The sequence below is a fragment of the Martes martes genome (assembly GCF_963455335.1).
Source record: "Martes martes genome assembly, chromosome: 5".
Lineage (NCBI taxonomy): Eukaryota > Metazoa > Chordata > Mammalia > Carnivora > Mustelidae > Martes > Martes martes.
In genome coordinates, this window is record NC_137892.1 from 69,000,709 (window position 1) to 69,012,639 (window position 11,931).

At 39.0% G+C, this 11,931-nt stretch overlaps 1 protein-coding gene and 1 pseudogene across 3 annotated transcripts in view; one reads left to right on the plus strand and one right to left on the minus strand.

Annotated features, from left to right (window-relative positions):
* LOC308343784 (survival motor neuron protein) overlaps positions 1-11,612 on the plus strand; it is a 33,860-nt gene extending 22,248 nt beyond the window's left edge. The window contains exons 8-10 of one of the 2 annotated variants that reach the window (XM_080804955.1): positions 3,714-3,764; positions 9,074-9,102; positions 11,263-11,612. In XM_080804955.1, coding sequence (XP_080661081.1) covers positions 3,714-3,761 — 48 coding nt within the window. In that variant the 3' untranslated portion in view covers positions 3,762-3,764; positions 9,074-9,102; positions 11,263-11,612. The remainder of the gene's footprint in view (positions 1-3,713; positions 3,765-9,073; positions 9,103-11,262) is intronic. The other variant, XM_080804954.1, reaches the window with a different exon arrangement.
* On the minus strand, positions 5,493-7,033 carry LOC308343311 (small ribosomal subunit protein uS8-like; annotated as a pseudogene). The gene is made up of 2 exons: positions 6,999-7,033; positions 5,493-5,951 (listed from the first exon to the last, which is right to left on the minus strand). The product of its transcript is annotated as a small ribosomal subunit protein uS8-like (transcript).
* Positions 11,613-11,931: the final 319 nt, after the last annotated feature.

Consider the following 11,931-nt stretch of genomic DNA (forward strand, 5'->3'; position numbering starts at 1 on the left):
CTGAGAGCATGACCTGAGCCGAAAGCAGAGGCTTTAACCCACTGAGCCACCCAGGTGCCCCAATTTTTAAGTTTTTTAAAAGGAAGCTGTTACGCCATGCTGAGTTTATGATGTGATATTATTGTAAGTACTTGAATTTCTGGTTAATTAACGTATAGAAGAAGAAAAACAACTGACTTGAAGGTGTAATTTTTTAAATGTATTACCCGTACGTACTCCCATTAATACTATTATTTAAAAGCTAATGTTGAGCTGTTTTATAACCTTGGTGTATTTATATTGTATGATGAAATTCCCCTTTTAATAACCAACAAGATAATGGAAAGTAAGAAATTAATAGGTTATAATTTGAGACCAATCACTTAACTTGCTAAGCTTCCATTTTCTGCAGTTCACATTTCTCTCCATATATTTTTTATTGTGAAAATTTTTGAAAAATGTAGGGGCAGCTGGGTGACACGGTTGGGTGTCAGACTCTTGGTTTCAGCTCCGGGTATGGTCTCAAGGTCGTGGTCTCAAGCCCTGCCTCAGGCTCACCACAGAGTGAGATTCTTGGGGTTCTCTCCCCCTCTCTCCACCCCTCCCCTTTTACATACACACTTGCATGCTTTTTCTCTCTGAAATAAATAAATCTAAAAATATATATATATAATATATATATGATTATTTTTCAATTTTTTAGAACAAGAGAGAGCTCTTTGACTCAGATGCACCATATTTTGATTTATTTTCAGCTTTATATTATGCATAGGTTCATGGTTTTATTTGGTCATTGTTGTAAACTTTTTATTGAAATACATGTGCAGACTGGGGCGCTTGGGTGGCTCAGTGGGTTAAAGCCTCTGCCTTCAGCTCGGGTCATGATCCCAGGGTCCTGGGATCAAGCCCCACATCGGGCTCTCTGCTCGGCAGGGAGCCTGCTTCCTCCTCTCTCTTTCTGCCTGCCTCTCTGCCTGCTTGTGATCTCTCTCTGTCAAATAAATAAATAAAATCTTAAAAAAAAAAAACATGTGCAGAAAAATGCATACATTAGAAGTGAACAGCTTGATTAAAAAGAACATTATTGGGATGCCTGGGTGGCTAAGTCCATTAAGCATCTGCCTTCAGCTCAAGTCATGACCCCACAGATCAAGTCCCATACTGGGCTCCTTGCTCAGCAGGGAGCCTGCTTCTCCCTCTGCCTGCAGCTCCCCCTGCTTATGTGCATGTGCTCTCGCACACGGGCACGCGCACACTCTCTCTTTCTCTCTGACAAATAAATAAAAATCTTAAAAGAAAACAAAGAGCTATATTTAAAAAAACAACAACAAAACATTATCATAGTCCTGAAGCATCCTTGTGTTTCCTTCTGATCACTACCAATCCATTTCTCAAGGGTAACCATTTTCTTGACTTCTAACATCACAGATTAGTTTTGCCCTTTTTTTTAACTTTTATGATTGGAATAAAACTGATGCAGGGTTCAGTGTCACCACCCTGAGATCGTGACCTGAGCCAAAATCAAGAATCATATGCTTTTTTTTTAATTTTAAAAGATTTTATTTATTTATTTCACAGACAGAGATCACGAGTAGGCAGAGAGGCAGGCAGAGAGAGAGGGAGAAGCAGGCTCCCTGCCGAGCAGAGAGCCCGATGTGGGGTTCGATCCAGGACCCTGGGATCATGACCTGAGCCGAAGGCAGAGGCTTTAACCCACTGAGCCACCCAGGCGCCCCAAGAATCAGATGCTTAACGGAGTTACCCAGGCACTCCAACATTTTGAATATATTTAATTTGAAGGATGGCACGGATGAACATTAGACTTGGTAAAATTACATTTATAAGTACTTCTATTTGAAGTACTAGAGCTTACTCTGTTATTAAAACCTAGCAGATTTTCACTTAGAAAATCTTAGAACTTAGAACTTAGAACTATGATGCTGACCATTAAACTGCAGATGTTTCCGTTTCTTTCCTGAGTTCAAGCAACGGTTCTTGGAAATGCAGCCTGGTCCAGATTATTTGCCACAAATTCATGACCAACCTATGACTAACTTGTTCCTAAGAAAAGATCTTTAAGGGGTGTTATTCATATATCTGCATACATTAAAATGTAAAACATTGACATTCAGAAGTGTAAAGAAATAACAGTTTCCTAGATACTGCATTTTTTCTCTTTGAAATTGTTACCATTAAAAAGAAGCCACTACTCATTATTAAGTTTTCTAACAGCTTAAATATGTTTTAACCACCACTGTCTACAGCTAACTTGGTTTTGTTTTTTGGTTTTTGTTTTGCTTTGGTACAAAAGGTGTTCTATTAAGGCATGGGGAGAAAGAGCTGCTTCTCTGGGATTGTGAGGCACAACTCTCAGCTAGCTTTTTTTTTTTTTTTTTTTAAAGATTTATTTATTTATTAGTGAAGGGAGGGGCAGAGGGAGAGGGGGAGAGAATCTTAAGCAGGCTTCTGAGCCCAGAGCCCTATGCAGAGCTCATTCTTGCAACCCTGAGAACATGACCAGAGCTGAAATTAAGAGTCAGACACTCAGGGGCGCCTGGGTGGCTCTGTGGTTTAAGCCACTGCCTTCGACTCAGGTCATGATCTCAGGGTCCTGGGATCGAGTCCCGTGAGTCCCTCTTCGGGCTCTCTGCTCGGCAGGGAGCCTGCTTCCCTCTCACTGCCTGCCTCTCTGCCTACTTGTGATCTCTCTCTGTCAAATAAATAAATAAAATCTTAAAAAAAAAAAAAAAGATACTCAGCTAAAATTAAAAAAAAAAAAAAAGAGTCAGACATTCAGCCAAAGGAGCCACCCAGGCGCCCGTCAGCTAGCATTTCTTAACCATTGCTTCACAGAAACATGCCTGACAAATTTTCCATTAACAACCTGTTTGCATTAGGACAGCCAGACAGGATTTGGGTCCACCTCTTAGCCTCTGGACATCTAGAAACCCAAGCATAATGCAGATGATTTAAGAGTAGTGTTTTTGAAATAACATGAAATAGGCTATAACTTTGGTACTTACTAAGAGTAAATCACTTTTAATATATCTTGTGGTCTCTAAAGTATAGATTAGCAGTAAAGTGGAAAGTTGATACATGTGTAGGGAAAGAAGGACACGTGGAAGCCAGAAGAGAGGAATAGGGCATTTGGGTTAGGTTTGACCAGGAAAAACAGATAAATACTGGTCCTGCTTTTTTTAACTTCTAAAATGTTCTTTAGTACATAGTCTCTAATGGTTTTTTTGTTGTTGTTGTTGTTTTAAGATTTTATTTATTTATTTGACAGACAGAGATCACAAGTAGGCAGAGAGGCAGGCAGAAGGGGGGGAGGGGAAGCAGGCTCCCTGCCAAGCAGGGAGCCCGATGTGGGGCTCGATCCCAAGACCCTGAGATCATGACCTGAGCTGAAGTCAGAGGCTTAACCCACTGAGCCACCCAGGCACCCCAGTCACTAATGGTTTTGTTTTCATAAATGAGAGTGACACAGTGTATATTTTACTTGACAGAATTAAGGTATAAGTTGGCTCAGGAACATCACTGGACTTCGTGAAAGAAAATTTCTTAATTACAGCCTAATAGTTGTTTATGCTGGGATCACTTTTAAAGCATATTTAAAGGCTGTGAACCCTTATTTTCTGATGATACTTTCTTAAGTGGAACTAGTAAAATGTGTTATATGAACAAAGTGGAAATGTGTATGCTGTTCTTTTAAATTCCTTTATGTTTCCTTACAGGGTTTCAAACAAAACCAAAAAGAAGGAAGGTGCTCACATTTCAATTAAGGAGTAAGTGTACCATTATTATAAAAGTGAACCTTTTATATAAATTTCACAACATATGTTTTAAAAAATTGAAACGGTGGGGCGCCTCCGTGGCTCAGTTGGTTAACCATCTGCCTTGGGCTCAGGTCATGATCCTGCGGTCCTGGGATGGAGACCCATGTCGGGATCCCTGCTCAGTGGGGAGCCTGCTTCTCCTTATCCCTTAGCCGCTCCTCCTGCTTGTGCGTGCATGCGCACGCGTGTGCGCGCGCGCTCTCTCTCTCTCTCTCTCTCTAATATATAAAACCTTTTTTCGAAAAAAAATTTTTTTAAATGAAATGTTAAAAAATAGAAAAGTTAATAGAAAACTATTAAGGGGCGCCTGGGTGGCGGAAGAGAGACAGGTGAGGTGACATACTGGAAGAGTGCCTTCATTAAAAGATTGACCAGAGATCACTATACCTTACTCACGTTTAGTAAACATAGCTTTTCTGCATGGTCGCCATTAACGTAAATAAACTACAGGGTTAATGGTTTTTAACAGTTAAAAACTTCCAAGACTGGGGCGCCTGGGTGGCTCAGTGGTTAAAGCCGCTGCCTTCGGCTCAGGTCATGATCCCAGCGTCCTGGGATCGAGCCCCGCATCGGGCTCTCTGCTCGGCAGGGAGCCTGCTTCCTCCCTTCTCTCTCTGCCTGCCTCTCTGCCTACTTGTGATCTGTCTGTCAAATAAATAAATAAAATCTTTAAAAAAAAAAATAAAAAAAAAATAAAAAAATAAAAAAAAAACTTCCAAGACTCCTGTTGTTTGAAGCTCTTGATGAGTATAAAAACAATTCAGCTCAGAAATCAAATTCTGAACCTTGAATAAGAGCAATTCCTGCCACTGCAGACAGAGTCTGTGTTTTGTATACGGCAGTTTGTAGAAGACATTCATTATATAATTCTCTCACTAAGTACTTGGCATTTGGTCATTTTTATGTATGAATCATGGCCTCTCAGAAGGGCTCAACAACATTTGTACATAGCCCACTTTTTTTTTTTCACAGTACCTTTGTTTGAGGTATAATTTATATACAGTAAAATGCACAGATTTAAAATGGAGAGTTTGGGGGTGGCTAGATGGCTCAGTTGAGCGTCTGACTCTGGATTTTGGCTCAGGTTGTGATCTCGGAGTCCTTGGATCAAGCCCCCCCCCTTGTCAGACTCCCCGTTCAGCAGGAGTCTGCTTATCCCCCTCTCTCTGCCGTTCCCCCTGCTCTCTCTTGCTCTCTGTCTTGCTCTCTCCCTCACTCTCACTGAAATAAATCTTTAAAATAAAATGGAGAGTTTGATGTTTTGAGAAGGCATATCATTGTTAACTACACCTAGAAATCAAGATATAGACCATTTTCTTCAATATAAAAAGTCACCATTTTGAATTCTGTGATCAAAGATTACCTATTTTAGACTTTATATGAGGGAATCCTATAATATGTACTCTTTCACACGGGATTGTTTTTAGTTACGATTATGCATGAGTTCAGCTGTTGTTTTAAGATACTATATGTAACATATTTTGGAGATAACAAGTAATACAGTTAAGGAAAGTAATTTATGAGTTTTCAAGTTCTAATCATTTCATTACTAGTTATTATGACACATAAATTCGTCTTTTATATTTTAAAATGGCACATAATTTGGAATTTACATTTCACTTCATTCATTCATTCATGTCCATTGAGGGATTTTATTTGGATGTATATATTATATCCCTAGAAGAAGAATCCCAGGATTTTCCCTCCTGTGTGTTTTCATCTTGCTTCTTCATAGTCCATGTTGCCAGTTGAGTTTGTGAGGACAATGAAACCAAACTGATGGGACAGGAACATTATTCTGCCATGTTTCTAGATCTTTCAGTTGTACATCAAATCTGGGGCTGATCATATGTGTTTAACCTTCCCATGAGGTTTAGAGCAATTTTCCCAGCTCTGTGATCATCAGTGATTTCTATCACCAATGTAATCATGCTTCGTCATCACAGTTAGAAACTGAATGATGACTCTGGAGCATGGCCTAATAAGAACTCAGCATTGTTAATGCTCTTGAGAGCATCAGCCAGGGCATTCACAGGCACCACTGTGGCAGCCCGGAAGGATGGTGGAGAGCCGTATTTCACTAAATAAAACCAGATCTTGGTTTCCAGGCGGAAGACAGATGTGAAGCATTGTAGTCTTTGTGTTTAGATAAAGACTTCTTGCTGAGAGTAAGTAAAATCTTACTTTATGGAATTTGTTTTCAGTAAACTCCTTAGGTTTATTAGTTTGAGTTTTTGTTGTAAAGGAAACTAGAAACTGCACATGAAAGATTACTGGGTGTTCTAGGCTTAGCTTACTTCATTTGATCTTTATAGCACCATCAAGTTAGATATTACTATTCCCATTTTACAGACAAGAAAAAGACTCATAGAGGTGAAATGGCTTTTCCTTGGGTACAGTGGCACCCTGTATGACCTCAAAACTCTCCCTCCAGTTCTCAGCCCCCCCTGCACTGCTTCCAAGCTCCATGGTATCTGCATAATTAAGGATTTGGGCAAGTACCTAGGAAGAATTTTTACACAGATTTCTAGAGCTCCTCATTTTCAAATCCCTGCTTTCTAGACCCTACCTCTTTAGATTCTAGGTCCCTTATTCCAAGGCCCAAACTCTCTCTTTTTCCACATACGAAGAACAATACCTGTTCAAGCTCTGCCTTGGAAATTGTGTCCTCCCAAAATGGGGTGAGTGGAAAACTCACCTTAAGTGTTTGCTTTTTTCATGGATCTCTGCCCTATGCTATCTGTTGCCCAATGCCTATTTTCATAATCTGTGGAAGGAAGACAAGTATACTACTACCTGTTCCTCCTGTTATTTTTAAGTTTTATTATTTAAGTTATCTCTACACCCAGTGTGGGGCTGAACTCAATGACCCTGAGGTCGAGAGTCACACAGTCTTGAGACTAAGCCAGCCAGGCACGCCAGTTCCTCCTATTTTTTTTCTTTTTTAAAGATTTTATTTATTTATTTGACAGAGATCACAAGTAGGCTGAGAGGCAGGCAGAAAGAGAGGGGGGGGAACCAGGCTGTCTGCTGAGCAGAGAGCCCAATGCGGGGCTCGATCCCAGGACCCTGGGATCGTGACCTGAGCCGAAGGCAGAGGCTTTAACCCACGGAGCCACCCAGACACCCCAGTTCCTCCTATTTTTAAACAAACATTTCATCATATTTTTCTTGGAGACTTACTCAGTGACACAGTTCTTTTCCAGCACCTTTCCCATTCTGTAACAATTAATTTTCAGTTATTCCGTGTTTTTAACCGACTGAGCCACCCAGACATCCCCTATTCCATGTTTTTAAAAGATAACTATTGTGATGGTTAAAACAAAAGTATATGAAACAAAATGAAAAGATGGGATTGGGAGGGAGACAAACCATAAAAGACTCAATCTCAAAAAACAGACTGAGGGTTGCTGGGGGGAGGGGGGACGGGAGAGGGTGGTGGGGAAATGGACATTGGGGAGGGTATATGCTATGATGAGTGCTGTGAAATGTGTAAACCTGGCGATTCACAGACCTGTACCCCTGGGGATAAAAATACATTATATGTTTATTATAATAAAAAAATTAAAAAATAAATTTAAAAAAAGTATATGAAACAATGATATTATAATCTGTTTCTCTCAAGTACCTAAAAGTAATATGTCATGCTTGGGGCCAGTGATAAATGTTTCTACATGGTAATAAGACATCTGTTTTGGGTTTTCTTATTTAACATAGTTCCATAGAATTATTTCTGTGTATTGATGATTAATTTCAGGTATTAAGCTTTAGATTCTAAGTAGTTCTGTGAAGATCATGGTATGTTGTCATACTGCTTCCCCCAAAGAATAAACTAGTTAATAATTCCTTTATTCTTCCCCCTTATCTAAGTGCTGAGTAGCTCTGTGTTACAGTTCAAGATTTATTTTTTCCATTGTTATTTATAAAAGTTCTAAAATAGTTTGAATCTGTTTTTTAATATTATAGGTTTCCCCCAATACCTGGAAGTAGAGCATTTCTGGGAAACCTTTCATAATCTGAAATAGCATAAAGCCAAGAAGTACCACTTACCTTTAATTTATATGGAAAATTTCTGAACATCTCAGATGACAAAAGTAACCGCTTGGGATTTTCTGGTACCTTAGTACACAACTTGCTAGCAGATACACAAAATAAATCGAGATAAAACACAGATGCTCACAGTTCAGAAATACGGCAGCGGGATGCTAAGACGCCAGGGAAGGAGCCTGGCTGTGCCTCTGTAACAGCCTTTGCAAAACACACACTGAACGTTATTTCTGGGTTTTGCCTTATTTTCATAAAAATGTAAATCCTCTTCAGAGTTCTTTTGGTTAGTGAAAACAGGTGCTGCTAGTGTAGGTTTTTGGTACAGAGTGGCCTAAGACAAACTTTTGAAAAGCATGAGATACTTATATTCAGTTTATTCTTTTAATTCTTTATTTTTTTAAGATTTTATTTATTTGATAGACAGAGATCACAAGTAGGCAGAGAGGCAGGCAGAGAGAGGAGAAAGCAGTCTCCCCGCCGAGCAGAGAGCCCGATGTGGGGCTCGATCCCAGGATGCTGGGATCATGACCTGAGCCGAAGGCAGAGGCTTTAACCCACTGAGCCACCCAGGTGCCCCAAGAGGGAAAATTTTAAAAAATAGAAAAATAAAAATAAAATAATTTAACATTGAAAGACTAAGGAATCATGGGAAAAAGCCATAAATTCTTTATTTTTTAAACAACTACATTGTTGGAGCGCCTGGGTATCTCAGTCAGTTAGGTCTCCAACTCTTGATCTTGGCTTGGGTCATGATCTCGAGGTCGTGGGGACGAGCTCCTTGCTAAGCGTGGAATCTGCTTGTCCCTCTCTTCCTGCTCTTCCTCCCGTTCCGGCACGCACTCTCTCTCTCAAATAAAAAACTGCATTGTTGCTTGTTAAGTAGAACAATCTGATAGGAAGATAGATATATTTAAATGAAAAAAGATGCAGAGATGCATTGTGCTCCCTGCCATTGATGTAAATACACACTTACAGACATGTCTGTGCATTGATGGTCACCTCAGGGTGATACTCAGGTCATCTCTGGAGAGAGACTAGAAGGTAGGCATGTGAGGGAGACTTCACAGCACACCTTTTGATGTTTTGTGTTCGTGTGTATGTGTGCTGTGTATGTTCACTGACACTAAAGATAATATATAATTGAAATAAATCTGGTAAGATGTTTCTATCATATTATTCCTTTCAACTTTTAAAATTTTTCATTTTTGTAGGTAATCCATACAGTGTTAACTCTTAATAGGTAAGTGCTTTTTCCTCAACATTTTTTGGAGACTGCTCCATACCAGTATATAAAACTGCCTTGTTTTTTAAAGTTGCATGGTATTTTTTTTTTTTAAGATTTTATTTATTTATTTGACAGACAGAGATTACAAGTAGGCAGAGAGCCTGACGCGGGGCTCGATCCCAGGACCCTGGGATCATGACCTAAGCCGAAGGCAGAGGCTTCAACCCACTGAGCCACCTAAGCGCCCCAAAGTTGCATGATATTTTTATGTAGAGATGTGTCTCATACTTAATTAAGCTCTTATGGATGGAATTTTAGGCTTTCCTAATTGTTTGCTATTTAATGCTACAGTCAGTACTCTTTTACATAATTCTTTTTGTAGATTTATGAATACATTTTTAGGATTACCTTAATAGAGTCTAGAATTCTAACCTAGATTTGGATTCTAGAATGAGAACTGCTAGGTTGAAGAGAATATACATCTATAATTTTAATAATTTCTTGCCATGTTGTTCTCTGTAGAGACCTTCTTAATATTCTCACCAACATTGAGAGTTCCTGTTTCCCCCAGTCTGTTCAATAATCTATGAAACCTTTGGATTCTTGTCAGTCTAATAGTTGGAAATGGTTATCTCATTATAATTTTTTATTTTATTATTGTAAAGTCCAGCATCCTTTCATGTGTTTAAGAGCTATAGGTCTTGTCTTTGCTGAAAACTTTATCAAGTGAATTTTGGTGCACAAGCCATAAAAGCTGAATACTGTCTGGTGGCAGGGAAAAAAGATGAATACTGTCTTTGTTTTTTAGCAAAGTGGGATGGTTCACGTTTTTGCCACAAGATATTATGATGAAATCCTTCCTATTGAAGGACTTGAAAGACACTGCTGTATTTCCTTTTTTGTCCTCAGAAATATATCAGTTCTTCAGTTGGAGAAAATGCACCTAAGTAGTATATGCCATTTGAAGACTCATCATCTGAGACTTGGCTTATAGGAACAAGTTCACCACCATTGTTAGCCTACAGTAGAGATCACAAATATTTTCTCAAGGACAGCTGACTCAGTCGGAAGAGCATGTGACTCAATCTCAGGGTCGTGAGTTAGAGCCCCACAATGGGTGTAGACATTACTTAAAAAATAAGAAAATGAAAAGACTAAGAAGTAATGCAGAATTTTTTTCTGGGGCACCTGGGTGGCTCGGTTGTTTGGGCAACTGCCTTTGGCTCAGATCATGATACCAGGGTCCTGGGATCGAGCCCCACATTGGACTCAGCGGGGAGGCCTGCTTCTTCTCCTTCTTCCTCTCCTTCTGCCTGCCACTCTCCCTGCTTGTGCTCTGTCAAATAAATAAAATCTACAATCTAAAATCTTAAAAAATAATAACTTTTTGAAAGAAAATCCAGTACTTTGGGTAAGAGAAGAAAACTGAAGGATGCTATAGTAGTAATCATCTCATTGTTGATGATTTATTTCATCATCATTTTAGGTGATTCCATGTTATTATTTCAGTCTTTTTTTTTTTTTAAAGCATAGCTGCAGATAATTGGTGAGTGTATTATCAATTGTTTAGCCCAAAATTTAGCACTTCAGCTCAGGTCATGATCTCAGGTTCCTGGGATAGATAGAACCCTTCATCAGGCTCTATGCTCAGCAGGGATCATGCTTTCTCTCTCTCTCTGCCTACTTGTGATCTCTCTGTCAAATAAATAAAATCTTTATTAAAAAATACTATTTTTTAAATAGTCTTGCACATTTACTCACGTGAATTTCATAATTTGTGTAATTCTGTATCTTATAAAGATTGAATTTATTGTGGCATTAAATATATTAGCATATTATATTCTAGTTTTATTTCCCTTGATGAGTGTATTGCTTTGCATTTTCTTTTTCTTTTGTTTTTTTGGTGTTTGTTTTTTTGTTGTTGTTGTTTTTAGGATTTTATTTGACAGAGAGAGTACAAGCAGGGGGAGTGGCAGGCAGAGGGAGAAGCAGACTCTATGCTAAGCAGGGAGCCTGACACAGGGCTCCATCCCAGGACTCTGTGATCATGACCCAAGCCAAAAGCAGACACTTAACCAACTGAGCTACCCAGGCTCCCCATTTCTTTTGATTTTATAAGAAAATAGGTTTTTTAATTGCATACTTACATCTCGATCTTTTTTCCCCAAAAAACAGGTGCAGCTCTCTCCTGAGGAGAATGGTATTTTGATGCACCATGGTCAACATGAACAAAATTTCATCTTTTCTTCATGAACAGTTGGTTGGGTGGCATAATCGCCTGCATTTCCCCTTGTCGCACGTGACTCATGCTTAAATAACCAGCCGTGTGTTTCAAGGGAATAATCAGTTTGAATAACTCAGCAGTGGAAATGTGAGTAATTAAAAGAAACTCAGTTACATGTAGTAAAGAAAAGTCAATCTGTGAAAATTTCAACTCAGCCCATTTGTATATTATATCTTTCTTAGTATAAAGTATGTTAAGGTTTTTATTAATGCCTTTAAAAATAAATGGTAAATTTTTTTAACCTTGACTATAGGAGTAATTTTCTTTAGAATATATATGGTGAGGTAAATCTGTATAAAAATGTAGGAGGAGAACTTCTCAGACTTAGATAAAAGGCAGCAGGGTAAACATACAGCAGTTGTAAAGCCATGTTGTTGTTAATTCAAGTTTAGGAAACAAAGCTTATGTGAATCTGAGTGTCATGGCACTGGACCTAGCCAGTCAGGGACCATGGCTCTGTTCCACTTCTTGGAAGTCATACTGTCATTCTCCTCTCCATACTTTGTCTTATCTGCCTATCTTATCTGCCTGCCTCTCTGTCTTCTGGCCTTCTTCAGATT